We start from the raw sequence: 20,903 nt of genomic DNA on the forward strand, positions 1-20,903 counted from the left end.
TGTGTTTTATTCCGTAGTGTATCTAAGCCTAAATCGCATAATTTTGTCTGACTGATGTAGGTGAATTGAGGCTAATGTGAACACCCTAAGAGTTTTCTTGCTTAGGGGAAAGTGGGGCAGTTGGGCCACCTTAAGGAAATGTCGATAAAAGTGCTGAAAATATTATGCAATCTTGGGATTTTTGCATGATTTCCAACTATTTTTAGATGAATACACTAGATCCGAATGATTTCTGTTGTCTTATAAAAGTCTTACAAGATTTTTCAAAATTTGTCATTTTTAGAGCCGATTTTTTACCGATGGGGTGATATGAGCACCCTATTTTTGGTTGAAAAATTATCTCATATAATCTAAAAATTCAATTACTTTTTGTACTACACTTGAAAGTTATTAGTATTCATAAACGCTCCGTGCAGAAAGATAAAATTTTAAAGAACATTTAAGCAGTCAAACATAGGCAGTGCTGTAAAACGGTGAACAATGTCTGTTCTTGCACACCAGAAAAATGCCACCGCATCGGTGGTTCATTTTGTGCGATTGCGTTCTTGCTTTCTTTGCTCACGATCGCCCGAACACATATACTGTAAAGGGCATCGCATCATTTTATTTTGACATGCAATCACGCGTCCGATTCCCTGTGATATTTCTACAATAACACCACATATCGATCAATTTTCTCAATACTGTCGTACATTAGTTTGTAATGTATCTATTATAATCATAATCCATCCAATTATTCACAAAAATAGCTATGAACGGAAAAAAGAACAGCTGTGAGCAGACTCTGCTCATCCAGCAATCACGCTCTTCTTACATTTGTTTTGTTCTGGTTCTCAGATGCAAGAATCTGTGACCAAATCGGTCGCTGTTGGTTCGTGAGCGTGTGAGCGTGGATCCTGCTTAATATTGGTTCATTTAGCGTAAACGGCATGATTCTTTCCACCACTGAACATAGGGGGCCCAGATATGACCATGCTGAGGGTCGTGGGTTCGAATCCCGCTGGTCGAGGGACTTTTCGTAAAGGAAATTTTCTCGATTCCCAGGGCATAGAGTATCTTCGTACCTGCCACACGATATACACATGCTAAAATGGTCAATCGGCAAAGAAAGCTCTCAGTTAATAACTGTGGAAGTGCTCATAAGAACACTAATCTGAGAAGCAGGCTTTGTTCCAGTTGGGACGTACCGCCAGAAAGAAGAAGAAGAAGCAGTCAAACATCATCATTCATTTATTTCTTCTTTGAGTTTTGAACACTGACTTATAACATGGCTATTGCTTCATTTCCTTATAGGCTTTGGGGTTGCATGTTATTTCAGATAAAATTTCGAAAATTTATGCAGTTTTCAAGGGATGCTCATTCCACCCCATTGGCCAAACCGCCCCACAGTGCGTTGAATGTATGGAGATGCGGGACAAAAATCAAAAGGGGAAGATCAAGCCTTTAAAGCACCTTGGTCTGAAAGGATTTTTTTTTCTGGTCAAAAGAGCTGCAATTTGCATAAATGACATATAGTATACGCATAATCGCAAAACTGTCCTTAGCGCCAATTCCTTCATTTTCCAAGAAAAACCTTGTAATTTGTCCTCAACTAGGGTTGTCATGTCTATTACGGCTTAACCAGCCGACGGTGTTTTGAAAATACCTGAAGGTCGTAGACACAGAAGTCAATTTGGGCAAATTGAGATGTAAGATTGTGAAAAATATTAGAATCGTTCTGGTGGGCTTCGATCCCACGACTCCCAATACGCTAAACTGGGCGCATTAACCAACTACGCCACAGAACGGGTAACGATTCTGCAGCGCAATCGGCCAACCTGAAACCAAAGTCCGTCACTACCCCATTTTCTCCTTCACAACCCTACACCTCCTTCGGCTCTCTGAGATGCTCAATTCGACTCTCCTAAGCGTGCGTACGAACAACAGTGAGAGATTTTATTTTTAGCGTCGCACTGTTGCCTTGTTTGTGCCACACTACTCATAAGCCAACGTTGGCTCAATGCAGGGGGGGGGGTGTACCGATCGTACACCGTGGAATAAAACAAAATAGGAGCAGTGAACAAGAGCCCCAAAGAGAGAGAGAGCGATGATAATATCAATTTTTCTAGCTTGTGTTCCGTTGCGATAGGTGTTTCACTGTACTGGTACGATAAACAATTCCCGAACTTCATGGGCGTAAATAGCCATCAAACTTCGGGGGAGGGGGGGTGGTCAAGGGCCCTAAGCGTTGAAGGTTTCCAATGCTTGTTTTGAAATATGTGTGAATCGATTACAGTAGCACACATTCATACAAAGGTAAGACATAAGCTCAAAAAATGTCCCAAATCGATTGATCATTATGTGTAGTGTACATTATTAGAATTTAATAATTTTGGTATATTTTGGAAAGATAACGTTTTTTGTACAGAATCTGATGATATGACATAGAACTCAAATGAAATACAATGATTTAAAATAAAATTAATAGGAATTCAAGTTCACCCACATTAATTCTGTTTGAACTAGTTTTAACCGTTTCTTCCCACGACTTTCATCGATAATTTTTCTACGTAAAAAGTGCTTTTATGAAAAGTAGTTGAACAAACAACAGTTTACGCAGACCGTGAATTTGAATTAGAAAATTGTAACATTCTGATTTATTGGGTCACCAAGTGGCTCGGTAGCTTAGTTGGTAAAGAACTCGTCTTGGATTTGAGTAACATCTGAGCACGTACATTTCTTTCATAATTTAATTAGTAATTTATCCAAATTTGACATGCATAATGAGGCAGTTTATTGAAAACCATGCGAATTAGATTACCGAAAAACTCAATATATGTAAGCTGGAATAGATGTAGAAGGACGCCCACTTCACACAAGTTTTATCGATCTTAGTACAATAAAAAAGCTGAATCGAACTAGGAATAAATTTTAGACTATTTTATGATTTTTCATGCATATTTTTTTTTCAAAAACTTATGAGACTTTGAAAAATCCTTTGTATTTAGTCTTTGAAAATTTTCTCAAACTTATTTTAAAATGCAGAGAAAACTATGAGAGTTTTCACCCCAAATTATGGTGTCCAAACATAGTTTTAAAAATGATTCCAAATTTTTACAAACGTCTACATCATCAATATCTTGTTATCGTAGAAGCAAGTTTTATCTATTTTTCTAAATTATCGTCACCTTTTTAAATCACTGATAGTTTACATAAATGCAAAAATATCGAAAATGATAAGACAACATACATTTGGAACACATCTTTGGACAGAGTGTAAAATTCTTATACACTGTAATTTCCAGTAAGAACATTTTTTATTATCATTTAAGATCATTGATTAAACAACAAAATTCTAAATATTCTAGAAATTCAGGCTTGCAAATCATTTTATCATTGAAGCTAGCAATCCAATCATAGCATGTTTGAGGGAGAAAACGCTTTGAATAATAGCAACAACTATTCTCAGGGTGGTATCTAAGGTATAGTTATGTTCTAATCTAATATTATCTAAGGTATAGTTAGTAGTTGGTTCAACTGATAATTTGCAAGTGCAAATCAATGCCAATCAGCTTACAGTTGAACCGTATAGCTACGTTAGCTGCATTTCACAATAATAGTAAAGAAATTACAAAATCGAAAGGGTCAACAAATTTTCTACAGCGAGCTCCATTTGAAAAGCCATTTCATCTCAACTGCCTACTGCGATCGAAGAAAAATGATTTTCTTGAATACTTCAGACACGCATCAAATCGGAGATTACTTTTCTTTTCAACAGCAAATCAGCGGAAAATTTTGTCTAATGGATAGTTCCCAAAAGAACCTGAACTTGAAAAGAAAAGTAATCGCCTATCTCGATGCGTGGGATTTTTTTCCAGGAATGATCAAGAAAAGCATTTTACTTTGATCGCAGTACGCTGTTGAGATGACATGGCTTTTCTAATAAAGCTTGCTGTAGAAAACTTCTTGACCATTTCTTTCGCAGAAATGTTCATTTTTCTTGAGTAGAACGACATACTTAGCTTAAGTTACAATAATTGATCTTAAAATCCCGAAGCTTGTATTAAGATTGGAATCATACTTAAAAGCTTAACCATTTGGTTTTATGATTAACTATACGACTACAAATATATCAAACGAATTCTGCCCATTGTGAAACCATTGTGGCAAAAAAGTGTTTGGCAGTAGAATTTTACTAAGTATTGCTGTTGCATGTCAAACAGTGATCATTCAGAAATTTTGAAAATGAATGTTCAACATGCAGATTAATAATTATCTCATAATCTACTTTTCAAAAATTTTAGGGGGGGCAAATCCACGTTTCGGGGGGGCCAGGCCCCCCCTGGCTCCTCCCTATTTACGCCAATGCCGAACTTCCGAAAGCAATAGTGTCCCCCATGTTTGGAGCTTGTTTATAGGGGTTTTATCATGCACTGCTATCCTCCCGATCTGATCAAAGTTGTAGCAGTATACGATTAACAGTCTCTCAAAATGTGCTGTATGTTATGATAGTTACAGAGAGCGATACGTGAGAGATTCTCTCAATTTTCTCAGTATTCAGCCCCTGACGCTAGACAGTATTGATCATTTACCATCTCACAGACACTACGGTTTATTCTACGAGTGGCGTATGGTGACATTTGTCGGTCTCAGCAATGTGACAATTCTCGACTCGTGTGAAGTGACTCGCCGTGTAAATCAAATGAAGAGTCACTTCACTCGAGTCGTGAATTGTCACCTCGCTATACGAGACCGACAATTGTCACCTCACGCCACTCGTAGAATTAACCCAACTAACTCTTATCATCCTGTTGTTTCATATAATATTAATATAGACATTTATTTTTTTGTCATTATTAAAAATAACCTTTCAAGATGCACGTCACTTAGGGGTGATTCAGAAATTATGGCATACTAGCGTAAACAGCTAGATTTCGACTTAAACTTGTAGTCTTACTTGCATTTACAATCCACAGAACACTATAAGTGGGAGCGGGTCAGTTGGCATAATGGTCATTTGGCATAACTAGAATTATATCCTTTTTTCCAAAATGTGCATGTTCTTTCATACATTTTTTTATACCAAGTGTACTTTATGCCAAACGGCATTAAGCCAAATGATCGTTATGTCTAGTGTACTTTAAGCCAAATGACCTTATGTCAAATGGCTTTGTGTCAGATCACCTAGACCCGAAATACTCGTACCCGCCAAAAGATAAGCAATTAGGGTGGAATTAAAAGGTACAATATTCAAATCTACTTTTTGGGTCTGGGGGTTTTGTCGGCCAAATTTTCTTAAACTCCGCAATACTTTAAAAACCCTCTGCCGAAGAGAATTAAGTGTCATCTCCGTAGTTTGTGCTTTTACCATACCGTAAAAAAGTGGGAAGTTGAAATGCAATGTTAGTGGCCAGATATACTCCTAAACAAGCCTGAGGCTACAAATCTAATAATGATTCTGTTTAATCCTGTCTTTTAAACCGAAAAAACTCGCGAATAGAATGGGATTCTGAAGCTTAGAAGATACTGAGCAGCGCTCCAAAATCGCCAATTAAGATGTGACTTGAAATTATGTTCTTTATTAAATCAAATATTTCCATACATTAATATATGATCTTACATCGATAGAGTTACTACAATCAAATTGCCGACAGGAAAGCCTTATTCCCATCGAATATTTAGTTTGTTTTGCAGGATCGCTTATCCATCTAAGAAAAGGGAGTTCAATATTTTCTCACGTTGGTGATCGCAACACACACACCCAAACAAGCCTGTGTTCACACGATGAAATTTCGGTTGATCTGAACCGCAGCAATGTACCCTTTCGTGGCTTCTTCTAACGAGAGCTATCCGAGCTGTTGCTGTGGCGGCGTCGTCTGACCGGACTGCGGGAACGCCTGCGCCGTGGACTACGCCTAATCGGAGAGCGGCGCTGATAGCGTCTGGGAGATCCACGCCAACGCGGCGGCGGTCGATTGTTCCGCATTATTGGCGATGGACGTCGCATCGGGGGCCGACTCTTCGGCACCAAAACCGCAGTGGCCGTAACCTCTTGGCCATCGATTTGTCCACCGGCCATATGTTTGATGGCATTCTCCGCGCCTTCCGGATTGGCATAGTCAATGTAGCAAAAACCACGCCCAAATGGCTGGAAACGGTCCAACGGGAAATCAACGGTACGTATCTCGCCGAATGTGCCAAAGATTTCCGTAACATGATCCTTGGTAACGTTCCTTGTCAAGCGGCCAACGTGTATTCTTGTGGCTTTCGGAGTCACCGAACGTTCCTTCCTCCGTCGTTTGGAAGATCCGGAACGAGATCTACGACTGCGTACATCTTTACCAGCAGCACCTCTTTCCGGTGTTGCTGTCTTGGCTTGTTTGTTCTCTTTGTCGTTATCGCGTTCCGAGCTGCGACGGTCATTACGTTCCTTGGACTTTGGACGAGGCGCCTTCACTTCCTTTGGTGCCTCCTTGGCGGGGCTAGCGCTACGGGAACGGGATCTGGTCACAGTTTTGCGCTTGGTACGCGAACGTTCTGCTCCGCTGCTTGACGACGATGATGAGCTTGAAGATGACGAACTGCTGCTTGAAGAGCTGGATCGAGACCCCGAGCTGCTGCGGGATGAGCTGCTATCCGACGAGCTGCAAGACAAAATTGAACAAATCATATGAAATTTTCAATTACAAAAAATATAAGTAGCATTTAAACCTTCAAGCTTTAATTATGGAAGCTATCATATTAATTATACAAAAAGCATAAGCATAAGCATAAGCATTGATGACCGTACAATTCGTAGTTGCTACTCCGTGATTGACCAGAATAATCGAAGTTGCACAAGGAACCAACAGATGTAGCTTGGGAATAGCTTTCCATCTTCAATGTACACTTTCGAGAACTCCAAACATTATAAAGTCAATAACGGCGCCGGCCACGTCCTTACGGTCATCGGGGAAAGGTGGGATTATTAGTGTGACATCCATTGTTACTAGAGACCGAGATCACCTCTGCATCTCCATGGTTGTCACAGGGAGGAATTTGTTAGTGTGGAGGGTTCAAAAGCTACATAATCAGGATTCACCTTGGTAAGTGATGCGATCCATGCAGCCTTAGTTCAAACAGTCACCTATTAGTCACTACAGACAACGTGTTCCTAAAGTAAGTCTACACTTTCAGTGTCCAACCATTCAAAACGATTTCTGTAATGAAAAATGCTGGATAAGAGGTAAGGTATGTGTATTTGAATACTTTTTAAACAATAACAAGAGTCTTTGCCGACACTTATTGTGAAAAAACATTCATGTTTTGTTAAAAAAAAAATATACATAAAAGTGACTTTTCTATCGTTGTCATGATTAAAAAGTGTTTCACAATAAAATATACATTAAAAATGAAAGCATGAAACGAGCTCACCAAATTGATCCTTCATCCCTGACTAAGCAGCCATAAGCAACTTTATCAGCATACTTGATATACACAAGGCGACACAAAAACCGAACTTGCTTGCTTGGGCCTTCAAATGCACTCGCTATCATATTTATTATACAAAAATGGATTAAGTTCGAGGTATGCTAAATTCAGTAAGGTGGTACAAGTAAAGGCTGAATAAAATTCGAACTAATACCGCAGAATGAAGCTGTGGCAGATAATGTCTGAACATTGTTAAACTAAATAGTCTGATACGTGCAACGCTGCACATGGGCGAAATCCAACTATAGTAGAGGATTCTACCCCATTACCCCGAATGTCATCACCCCGAATTCCATTACCCCGATTGTACCATTACCCCGAATTCCATCACCCCGAATGCGATTTCCTCGAATTTACAATTATGTTGACATGATAATATTGATGACATTTCCCCATGATATTGGAATTCGGGGTGAAGAGTCATTCGGGGTTTTGGAATTCGGGGAAATGGCGTTCGGGTTAATGGGATTCGGGGTAATGAGATTCGGGGCAATAGGGTAGAATCATAGTAGAGCTATTCTTCCTATAGTAGCAATACCAAGAGAAACTATTTTGTATTGAACAAAATAATTGAAAAATAATTGAGAACTTTATGCAATTTCTCATCGTAATAGGCTGTTTTTCATCAGGCCAATCTGTCATGGAACAGCCTGCACTGAAGTATGCTAACGCTGCTTCTGGACGTAAAATGGTGGCTTTCATGGGAGGAAGATGCTCTAAAAAAAAGGATGAGGAAGTGATTTCCTTCAAGCTGGATTTCGCAGCATCAAACCATATTGTGAACGTGAAACATTGGTTGGCCGATCTCACGAAGCTGAAGCAACCTGTCGTTATCAATGTGAAATCCCTGATTTCATGGCACCGAGACACGATCAAAGGGGTCAACAAGGAAGGTAACTATATCAGCCTGAAGGATGTCATTTTCATACCTGATCTGCAAGCGAATCTGCTATCTGTGAAGAAGATGACAAAAGCGGATCTGGATATCACATTCCCGGAAAAAAAAAGCAATCCAGAATCACGGTTGTGACCTAATTACGAGATGATGTCCCATGCGGGTAGACTTTTAAGAGCTCGATCTCCTGATCGATGCTGTGGCGGCTAACATGTGTGGATCTGTGAACGGCAATCTGTGGCATCGTTGACTGGCCCATCGGGGAGCAATAATTTGTAGGCACTCGCAAAGCATGACATGGTAATTCCCGATGAGCCAAGTAAACTGGATTTTTGTGATGTTTTGTGCTCTCGGAAAGCAGTGCCGAGGACCATTCACGGGTACTAGAGTCCGTGCTGCCAGACCTCTATAACGAGTGCATCCCGATATGTGCGGTCTAATCACATCAACGGCTTTGGATGGTTCTCGGTACTTCGTCATATTTATTGATGATTACACGCACTTCACATTAGCATATCCCATCAAGAACAAGTCTGGGGTGTTCCAGAAGTTCCAAGAACACGAGGCTATGGCTAGGCCTGCTCTGGGACATTCAATTTCGAAGTTGACTGTTGACCAACCACAGCGTACGCACCACAGCAAAATGGGGTGTCCGAACGATTGCAAAATGGGGTGTCCGGACAATTGTCGAAAAGGTCTTCTTCTTGACATTACGCCCTCACTGGGACAAAGCCTGCATCGTAGCTTAGTGTTCGATGAGCACTTCCTCAGTTTTTAACTGAGAGCTTTCTCTGCCAAAGTTGCCATTTTCGCATTCGTATATCGTGTGGCAGGTACGATGATACACTATGCCCAGGGAAGTCAAGGAAATTTCCATAACGAAAAGATCCTGGACCGACCGGGAATCGAACCCAGACATCTTCAGCATGGATTTGCTTTGTAGCCGCGGACTCTAACTCGGCTAAGGAAGGCCCCTTAACGAACGGTATTCCCCAATAACGAAGTCGACCACTATACGAACTGTGCTTGCTGTAGCAACCCACCGAAGGATGCACGTCTTCACTCGATGTGAAGACAGCATTCCTGTACGGTGAACTTGATGATGTCTACAAGGCTATACCCGAAGAAGTCACGGCATATCCGGCAGGCTGGAGCAGTATTTGTATGGACTCAAGCAAAGCCCTCACTCTTGGAACAACAAGCTGAACGATCATCTTCTGGATTTCGGGTTTACCGTCATGACTACTGTTAGGATCCCAATTAGGTTTATTACAGCCAGATAACCCTAGATCCGCTGAGCAACTTTGCCGAAGATACCAACCTTCTAGCTCATCATGGTCTTGAGATATCCGTTGAAAGGATGATTTGGCCAAACCAAGCGTGTACTAAGGGACCCAGATAGCCGTAACGGTAAACGCGCAGCTATTCAGCATGACCATGCTGAGGGTCGTGGGTTCGAATCCCGCTGGTCGAGGATCTTTTCGTAAAGGAAATTTTCTCGATTCCCAGGGCATATAGTATCTTCGTACCTGCCACACGATATACACATGCAAAAATGATCAATCGGCAAAGAAAGCTCTCAGTTAATAACTTTGGAAGTGCTCATAAGAACACTAATCTGAGAAGCAGGCTTTGTCCCAGTTGGAACGTAAAATAAAGAAGAAGCGTGTACCATCCCTAAGAAGGTTATTCACAATATTTTGCATAAAGCATTTTTTACAAATTTCACTAGAATTTGTTTCTGCAAGGTATATTTATAGTTATCTAACTGTTTTAAAATTTATTTATTTAGACATGTCATTGTCATTTGGCCCCATAATCCCCTAAATTTCTAACTTTTTATAACGTTCTCTGTAGAACATTGTTGAATGGATTAGGAATGATGAAATTCATGGGAAATATTCTCCCCAAAAAATAAGTACAAAAATATAAAAATTTCGTTTTTTTAGGGAATCGGTGCAAAACGGACACCATAGCTTACGCAGAGCAGTCCCATGTTCATGAAATTATCAATAATCAATTTCTGAGAAAATTTCCTTTCAAACGAGCTATAAAACTTGTTTCTAATCTAATCTTTTCTAGTTTTTGCGAAAGTTATCCATTTTTTTCAACTCTGAGTCCGTATTTCCTCAATGTGCAGTGGTCTGCTACAGAAACGCTCGTCGTGCAGTGTTTGGACATTCTGGTGCTCGACTGATAATTTTAAGTTCAAACCTGTGCTTATCAATTAAATGTTGCAATGTTGAATTGCAAATAATGCATTAAATAGCTAGAGGAAGAGCACTAACTTTAAACCCGTTCATAAGATTTTGGCTTAATTTGTATAAAAATCCGAAAATTGGCTCCGATTTCTTGCAGGTCGAAAATTAGTGCTTTTCCCTTACAACAGGAGCATTACAAATAAGTTGTGCTCATCTTGCCCCAAAAGCTTTTCGTAACTTTTTGCTCTGCTAGGCCAAAGCCAGATTGAGAGAATTTATGGCCATACATACATTCTCCAGCTTCGACAAGAAATCATTGGATTCACAATAAAAATCAGATTCTCAAGTAATATTTTCTTACCTTCCACTGCTATCGCTGCTGCTAGAGTTACGCTTTTTGCGTTCCTTTTCCCGGCCGCGCTGTTTTTTCTCCGCTTTGTCCGAGTCGACCGATTCAGAGCGATTTTTCGATCGAGCCCTAAAAAACAAATCAAATAACTAACCGAATAAATTAAACCGAATCAATTACTCACATTTTGCACTAATCGCAGGCAGGTTTCGATGCAAAATTTAGCACTTTTATCGCAAATAATGCGATTTTTTTCCGGCAATGGCAGCCAAAATGAAAATGCTCGCGGATCGGCTTCTTTTGCGGTTGTCAACAACGTCAAACTTTTTCTTCTCTTTTTCTCTGGCCTTTCGAGTTCGACTTCGACAGAGTCTATGAATGGAGAGTTGCGCGAAGAGTGAAACCAAATCTACCTATCGAACTGTCAAACCGTCTACCTATCGAGCAGACCAGCAAAACAGATAGGGGCTATTTTCGAAGCTGAAGAAGAACAACCATTCAAAGAAGTCTCTTCGCGCAACTCTCTATTCATAGACTCTGGACTTCGACAGTAAAGTACGCAGCCTTAAAACCCCGCTGATGAAAAACCCGGATTTCGGAACATGCACCGCACAGTGTGTTGCTTAGCGGAAAACAGGTTCGAAATAATTTTAATTCCACCATCATCAGGCTTTTCTTCTAATGTGGGTTTATTCACATAGTTCATAACGCTGAAAATGACCATTTTCGACACCCACCCACCCCCTCGTAACGCTTTTTGTATGGATGTTCTAAAAAATTTGTATGAGCCGTAACATCATGAGGACACCCACCCACCCCCTTCAGCGTTATGAAATTCGTCAATGAGCCCTGTGATGTTAATAGTGGAAATATATAAAATGTTTTGTATGGACCTTTGCACGGGTTCATTATTTGAGCATGTTTCAGTTGCTGTTGTGGTCCTGTTTGTTTTTAGTACACGCTAAGAAAATATAATACAGTGAAACCTCCATGAGTCGATATTGAAGGGACCATCGACTCATGGAAATATCGAGTTATGGAACAGCAATCCTTTGGAAAGCTGTTTCTAGGGACCATCATAGTAACCATGAAATTTTGTTTTTAGTATGATTCCATGAGTCGATATCGAGTCATGGAACATCGACTCATGGAGGTATCACTGTATTATCGGGCCGCCACTAAAGGGTTCATTCACAAATTTCATAACGCCAAAAATGGGCATTTTTGATACCCACCCACCCCCTTGTAACGCTTTTTGTATGAATAATTTACAAATTTTGTATGAGCTGTAACATTCTGAGGACACCCACCCACCCCCTTCAGCGTTATGAAATTTGTGAACAGGCCCAAACCGCATCGCGCCAGCGCAACTCGCGACGCGACATCCATTTTCGACGATGAGTTTTGACGTATAAATATCAACGTAATGTCAACGTTCTGTCACCGGTGAAGGTATCCACAAGTTTGTTTGTATGGCAAATGTTTATTGATTTACGTTTTGTTTACTTCAGAACGTTGATGGTAAATATTAATTGAAAATGTCTTCACTAGTCAAAACCGAGGCCTGAACAAAATTGCCATGGAATCTAACTTAATCAATCACAGACAAACAGACGTCACACTCTCATCAGGGATGGTACACAAATTATGTCACGCTAAATATCAACTTTTTCGACCCCCTCCCCCCCTTTGTCACACTTTTTGTATGGATCCTTCGAAAATTTTGTAAGGCTTGTCACGCTTGGCTCGACCCCCCCCCCCCTTGGAGCGTGACGTAATTTGTGCATGACCCCTCATTGTCCATCGACCACCTTTTTAACGGTCGATTCAAAAATATGGTAGGTGGCCAATCCGCCACCCGCAGCGCTCGCATCGTTTTTGTTCGCGTATGACGTTTGCACACTACCGCCATCTGTAGGTCTGTCGGCCAAATACAATAATTTTAACATTGGGCGCACATGTCCTCGTGACTATGATTATGATCGAGATTTGTTCTAAGTGTTACGTCTGTTTGTCTGTGCTTAATCATTCTTAATGTTCATCGGCAGCACGCCAGCAGTAACAACTTATATCATGCTCTCTACGGTCATTTTTTCCTCGGAATAGCAAAGAAAGATCTTGCCGTTGTTTATGGGAAATCTAGGTCGACTATATTCGAGTGGTTCTCAAAATACGAGAAAAACGGATTTTATCAAAGAAAGCAACGTGAGCTGGTTTTACAAAAAAATTAAAACCATCATGAGTGAATGGTTGGTCCATTTGTACAAGATTGAGCCTTTCTTATTCTTGGACGAAGCGAAGCAACGTTTTCAGCAACAGTTCCAGTTATCAATCATTGTATCATCGATTTGTACAATATTGCACAATTCTCGCATAACTTATGATCTCGCCCTAAAAGCCATTGGTAACCATGTGTGTAGCACGTTGTTTCTGAGAATTTGAATGGAGTTACATGTTATTTAACAACGTTATGGAGAAGAAAGTATCTTTCTCTACATGCCTGTGGTGTTTGTTTCGATGCTTATTCATTTATTTGCTCAGAAACAACGAGCTACACTCTTGGTTACCAATGGCTTTTAGAGCGTTATCCCAGATTATGCGAGAATTCTGGATTGTCCTGGAAGACCATCGAGCGAAGGGCTATTCGAATCCGGGAGGATGAGATAATCCGGTTTGTGAAGGAAATGTTGTCAGTACTATGGGATATTAACAACCTGGTATTCTTAGATGAGGTCAGCTTCGACAACAAGGATATGTTACGTAAGAAAGGTTACGGAGTAGTTGACCAGAAGCTTATTTACCGAGGAGAGTTCTGCAGGCAGCCTAGGGTATCTTTCTTGTGTTTTCTTGGATTGAACGGCAAGTTGGACAGTTTTTGGACGGAAGGGACATTCAACAGGCAAAAGTTTTTCAATATCACCAAAGACACATTAAAGACCTCCATGTCCCTTGCAGTTGCCCAAAATATTATGGCTCATAAGGTAATCTAGAATGCCGTGAAAAGTGTACTGCGATCTGTCAAACTTGGGTACCTTTCGCACTACCGAGGGACCGAATGCAGTACTAGAAGTGGTACCCAATCTGAGCCCGAGTGGGACGGACCTGATATCAGCCCATAATAAAAACCTATGTGTGGACTGGTTTAAGTAAAAATAATAAATCAAAACAAAATTTAAAATCATTAGAAGTTTACAAATAGATACGTCAATAACAGGTGATAATATCACACTACGAACTACTTCTATAAATTAATCAGCATGATCTACATCCTCATAATCCATAACCATATCGGCTAGTGTCAAGCTAAGTTGTGATTCCTTGCAAACCAGTCAGTTTTTTTTTTAAATTTCTTTATTAGTATCATTCCAAACATTACATTCATTTCTTATATCTAGGTGTTCTGTGTTATTTGACAACACTATCATCCTAATTTGGTAACACAAATTTAAGATTTAATTAACATTTTGTTAACAACATATTACATTTCATTTGCCGTAGCAGTTCAGTTTTTTTACAGGTGAGTTGATTTCACCTGCTTATAAAAAACGCTTTAAATATACTTAACCTAACTTAATCTAAACATATAGCGCATTAATCGGGGCAATAGAAGATTGTAACGATTTTTGCCTGAAATTATTGATTATTTTATTTGACATTTGTTCCAATGTTTCAACATTGGATATTCTATGTAACTCATTGGTACTATACCAGGGAGGAAGCCTCAGAATCATTTTCAAAATTTTATTTTGAATTCTCTGCAGAGCTTTCTTCCTGGTATTACAACTGCTAGTCCATATTGGTACAGCATACAACATGGCTGGCCTGAAAATTTGTTTGAATATCAAAACCTTGTTCTTAAGACAAAGTTTTGATTTTCTATTAATAAGGGGATAGAGACAATTTACATATTTATTACATTTGGCTTGAATGCCCTCAATGTGATTTTTGAAAGTTAAATTCTTATCTAGCATGAGCCCTAGATACTTAACTTCATCTGACCAATTTATTGGAACCCCTCTCATCGTAACAACATGTCTACTTGAAGGTTTCAAATAAAGAGCTTTTGGTTTATGTGGGAATATTATTAGTTGAGTTTTGGAAGCATTAGGAGAAATCTTCCATTTATGCAAGTATGAAGAAAAAATATCCAAACTTTTTTGCAATCGACTACAGATGACACGCAGGCTTCGTCCTTTGGCGGAGAGGCCTGTGTCATCCGCAAACAAAGATTTTTGACATCCCTGAGGTAGCTCAGGTAAGTCAGATGTGAAAATATTGTATAATATTGGTCCCAAAATGCTGCCTTGAGGAATACCAGCTCTTACAGGAAGTCTTTCAGATCTGGAGTTCTGATAATTAACCTGAAGTGTACGATTTGACAGATAACTTTGAATTATTCTAACAATGTATGTTGGAAAATTAAAGTTTTTTAATTTTACAATCAAACCTTCATGCCAAACACTGTCGAATGCTTTTTCTATGTCTAGAAGAGCAAGACCAGTAGAATAGCCTTCAGATTTGTTGGAACGGATCAAATTTGTTACACGTAAAAGTTGATGAGTGGTCGAATGTCCATGGCGGAGTCCGAACTGTTCATTGGCAAAAATTGAATTTTCGTTGATGTGGGCCATCATTCTGTTCAAAATAACCTTTTCAAAAAGTTTACTGATGGAGGAAAGTAAACTGATTGGACGATAGCTAGAAGCTTCTGCAGGATTTTTGTCTGGTTTTAAAATTGGAACAACCTTAGCATTTTTCCATTTGTCAGGAAAATATGCTAATTGAAAACATTTGTTAAATATATCAACTAAAAATGATAAGCTACTTTCTGGAAGTTTCTTGATGAGGATGTAGAAAATTCCATCATCGCCAGGAGCTTTCATGTTTTTGAATTTTTTAATAATAGTTCTCACTTCTACAAATCAGTCTCCCAGGCATTTTCGAAAACGTTCTCTTGATTGAGAATATTTTCGAACTGCTGAGTAACTTCATTTTCAATTGGACTAGTAAGTCCTAAATTAAAATTGTGCGCACTTTCAAACTGCACAGCAAGTTTTTGAGCTTTTTCGCAATTAGTTAGTAATAATTTGTTTTCCTCTTTCAATGCCGGTATTGGCTTCTGAGGTTTTTTCAAGATTTTAGATAATTTCCAAAAGGGCTTAGAGCCAGGGTCCAATTGAGAAATTTTATTTTCAAAATTTTTGTTTCTTAATTGAGCAAAACGTTTCTTGATTTCTTTCTGCAAATCCTGCCATATAATTTTCATAGCAGGATCGCGAGTGCGTTGAAATTGCCTTCTCCTCACGTTTTTAAGACGGATCAAGAGTTTAAGATCATCGTCTATAATCACGGATTCAAATTTCACATTTTGGAATTGCAATGCTCCGGGCTTCAACAATGGAATTTGTTAAAGTTTCAAGAGCATTGTCAATATCAAGTTTAGTTTCTAAAGAAATATTAACATCAAGATTAGAGTCAACATACGTTTTATATATATTTCAGTCAGCTCGTAAATAATTGAAAGTAGAGCTGATAGGATTGAGCATCGCTTCTTGGGATATTTGAAATGTAACAGGGACATGATCAGAATCAAAATCAGCATGAGTAATCAGTTGGCTACAAAAATGACTAGAGTCGGTTAAGACCAAGTCAATCGTAGATGGATTTCTAGAAGAGGAATAACATGTGGGGCTATCAGGGTATTGAATTGAGAAATATCCTGAAGAGCACTCATCAAATAAAATTCTGCCGTTGGAATTACTTTGAGAATTATTCCATGACCGATGTTTGGCATTAAAGTCACCAATGACAAAAAATTTTAACTTATTGCGAGTCAATAGGGTCCTAAAGCCCTGTCTCAATTTTAGTACCAAACGCTTAAGTTTAGGGCAGAAACACATGTTTACTCAATTTTTAATTGATTTTCATTGGTTTAAGTACAAAAAACATTTTTTTATGATTTTGTCACACCTTTTGGTTTAAACTCAAATGTTGGGTATATTTTGTTTTCCGTGTCCCTTCCGAAATGTCAGATAGGAACAACCCCAGTGTTCAAACTATATGCCCTGTGGCATTTTTGTCGAAAAAGTGAATGTCAAACAAGATCACAAGTGTCAAGGTTCATATTCGAAACCATTTTTAAAATTGAAGTTTAAAAATGTTATAGCCGTTATTTGAGCTGGAAAACTTGCTAAAGTAGTTGCAATAACATGCTCTTTCGTATTATTAAATAAAAACAAGAATTCATTAAACATTTTAGGACCCAATTTACGCAAGTCAGTTTGGAGCAAATTAACTTGCTGTCCAGAGCATTGAAAAGGCAAATAGGCAGCTATGAAAGTATATTTACCAAACTGTGTTTCAACAGAAACACCTAAAGTTTCAAAAACTTTAGTTTCAAATGATGAAAACAGTTGATGTTTTATACGCCTATGAATGATGATTGCAACTCCCCCACATGCCCCATCAAGTCGATCATTACGATAAACAAAAAAGTTGGGATCTCTTTTGAGTTTAGATCCAGGTTTTAAATACGTTTCGGTAATAACTGCTATATGCACGTTATTAACCGTAAGAAAATTAAACAGCTCGTCCTCTTTACCATTCAGAGAACGAGCATTCCAATTTAAAATATTTAAATTATTATTTGGATCCATTAGAAAAACGTAATCCAATAACAATTTGATTTGTAAATTTTACACCTACTTGGACTGCTTCAGTCATAGTGGTAGCTTTGAACATTGTATCAATCATTAGATTCAATTGGGTCCTAAAATGTTTAATGAATTCTTGTTTTTATTTAATAATACGAAAGAGCATGTTATTGCAACTACTTTAGCAAGTTTTCCAGCTCAAATAACGGCTATTACATTTTTAAACTTCAATTTTAAAAATGGTTTCGAATATGAACCTTGACACTTGTGATCTTGTTTGACATTCACTTTTTCGACAAAAATGCCACAGGGCATATAGTTTGAACACTGGGGTTGTTCCTATCTGACATTTCGGAAGGGACACGGAAAACAAAATATACCCAACATTTGAGTTTAAACCAAAAGGTGTGACAAAATCATAAAAAAATGTTTTTTGTACTTAAACCAATGAAAATCAATTAAAAATTGAGTAAACATGTGTTTCTGCCCTAAACTTAAGCGTTTGGTACTAAAATTGAGACAGGGCTTTAGGACCCTATTGTTCAGTTAGAAAATTAAAATCAGAGGCAGACATGTCATGTGATTTCCCATTGGAAGATCAAGAAGCGTAGACGAAGAAGCGGAGTTACCTGTGGCGGTAGGGTTTTTTCCATTTGATTTGAAACAAGTAGAATGGGTACCCATGGATCGAACAGGGGACCCGGATAAAAACGTATCATTCAGTGAATGGAATAAACCATTAATGTACAATATAACGTATTGGATACAATACAGCGTATTGTAATTGAATGTCGAAGCAATATTATTCTTGTTTGGATATACAATTCAAAAACAGTATAATATATTGTAACAGAACATTGTATTGTTTTCAATTGGTTTTATACCTTACAATTTTTGTCAAATTCCTATTTTCGCGTAAAACAACTGTTGCTTTTTTCTATGTAGCTTTGCTGAAAGAAATATACAAAACAAGTTCAGAAAGCAAGAAATGTTAGGTGAAAAATATTCAAAAAGTAAAAATAAGTAGTTTTTTAGAAGTCACTTGACATTAGCTGTAACGACGAATGCAACCATGATACAGTTCGTTGAATTGTTTTTGTATTGTACAACAATACACGAATTGCTAATCAAGACAATACATGAACATTATATCGTATTGTATTTTCAAAATGTTTGTATGAGAAAATATCTATATTTGTATTGTTACGATACTTAACCACCCATACATTATATTGCAAAAATCTCATATACCATACAGTGAACTGTTCAAAACAATATATTGTACTGTAATTGTATTGTCATTTTACATATACTGTATTGTTTTTCCAATATATTGAATGGTACTGTTTCAATACGTTATATTGTTTTTGTATTGTATTTTTTATTCGGGGAGGAGTTCGAATTTCCTGCTACGATATCGGCAAAGGATTTACCGTGGGTAGATACATTCGAAATTGAAAGATTCGAACGGCTACCCGACGGAATAAAATTTGTTTGTGAATGAGCATGATTATGATCTGCCTGATGGGTATGATTCATGATCAAGCGATCGTTAACTGAAAAATGAGCATTGTTCGATACTCTACCACGCAAATTCCGGAAACGACCGTTATCGTAACGGATATTATCTTTCATTTGCCTGGCACGAGCCTCAATGACCCTTTTGCGTGAAGGACAATTCCAAAAATTGGACTTATGGTTAGCCCCGCAATTACAACATATGAATTTGGTGGTATCTTCCTTCACTGGACAGACGTCTTTGGCGTGAGAAGATCCTCCGCAAATCATGCATTTAGCATCCATGCGACAATTTCTTGTACCATGACCCCACTTTTGGCACCGACGGCACTGAGTGGGGTTCTGAAAATTTCCTCCAGGTTTCTGGAAATGTTCCCACGTCACACGGACATCGAACAAAAGTTTTGCTTTTTCTAAAGCTTTAATATTATTTAGTTCTTTTTTGTTAAAGTGAACTTAATAAAATTCTTGAGAAAGCCCTTTCCGAACAATGCCAGATTGGGTTCTCTTTTTCATAATGATTACTTGGACTGGGGAAAATCCAAGTACACAGCCAATTCAGATTACCGACCCCAGTAAAATTTTACTGGGTTTTGGAACTACGGTTTTTTCGGTAATTTTTACGATTACCGAAAAAACCCAGTAATCCAAAATATGTTTTGATTCATGGAAATAACTGACTTAGTCAGTAAAATTGTTGAGCGTTTTTACTGACTTTCCAGTTTCCCATGCTTCATGCTTTGCTTCTCCGGATACTGTTTTTTTTTCAGAAATCAATACAAATTAAAACCCAATCGACATGAACATGAACATCGACATGCATTTTTCGTACGAATATACATCTACGGTATGCTTATATCTTAGTGGAAGTAATCGAAAAACGTGTGACAAAATCATTATTTGGTTGGTCTGCATACAAGAGGCAAACTCAATGATGCAGATGAATTTACCTCCTGTATGGAAACCAACCGAATTTTCCAACCTAAGCAGTTAAAATCGTGCAGAGCCTTTTTGGTTCCTTAAAATGGTTGATTTTCTCACTAAATTTCGACTACTTACCACGAGAAAGCGCAAAATAGGTGCAGGAAAAGTTTTGTTGCAATAGCCGTGTCTTCCGGCGCCGGACGATTCTACAGCAGGAGATTCTCATTTGACACTTTCCCGCATGCGCATCAGTTTGTTTTGATTTGATTTTGACGACAAGTCAGTAAAAAAATATCAACTACTGAATAGTCGGTAATTGTTTTTACTGACTTTTCGGCCTGTTCGGTAATGTTGCAAAATTGGGTCTGACAGCTACCGTAGTTCAGTATAAAGTAAAAATTATTACTGAACCTCAGAAGTTTTCAGTCAAATAGCTGAAAGTTCGGTATTTTTTATGATTTACAATTCGTACCCAGTATAAAAAATTACCGAACAAGCAAATCGTGATTGAGTGTGTTGTTTTGATTTGATTTTGACGACAAGTCAGTAAAAAAATATCAACTACTGAATAGTCGGTAATTGTTTTTACTGACTTTTCGGCCTGTTCGGTAATGTTGCAAAATTGGGTCTGACAGCTACCGTAGTTCAGTATAAAGTAAAAATTATTACTGAACCTCAGAAGTTTTCAGTCAAATAGCTGAAAGTTCGGTATTTTTTATGATTTACAATTCGTACCCAGTATAAAAAATTACCGAACAAGCAAATCGTGATTGAGTGTGTATATCATTTATTCCATTTTTGATCTCTTCAGGTGACTTATAGTCACTTGAGAGACCTTTCAAGACGACTTTGAACAAACGTTCAGTTTTGTCATCATAAGTAAAAAATTTGTGCTTCTTCTCTTCAAAATGTCT

General features: G+C 38.4%; 1 protein-coding gene across 1 annotated transcript; it reads right to left on the reverse strand.

Moving 5' to 3' along the window:
* Nucleotides 1–5,530: 5,530 nt before the first annotated feature.
* On the reverse strand, nt 5,531–11,230 carry LOC110676550 (RNA-binding protein with serine-rich domain 1-A-like). Its single transcript, XM_021844851.1, has 3 exons — nt 11,079–11,230; nt 10,907–11,023; nt 5,531–6,623 (listed from the first exon to the last, which is right to left on the reverse strand). Coding segments are annotated over exons 1-3 (927 nt in total). The 5' UTR covers nt 11,081–11,230; the 3' UTR covers nt 5,531–5,815.
* Between the last annotated feature and the right edge of the window lie 9,673 nt (nt 11,231–20,903).

Source organism: Aedes aegypti, chromosome 2 (genome assembly GCF_002204515.2).
Source record: "Aedes aegypti strain LVP_AGWG chromosome 2, AaegL5.0 Primary Assembly, whole genome shotgun sequence".
NCBI classification, from domain to species: domain Eukaryota; kingdom Metazoa; phylum Arthropoda; class Insecta; order Diptera; family Culicidae; genus Aedes; species Aedes aegypti.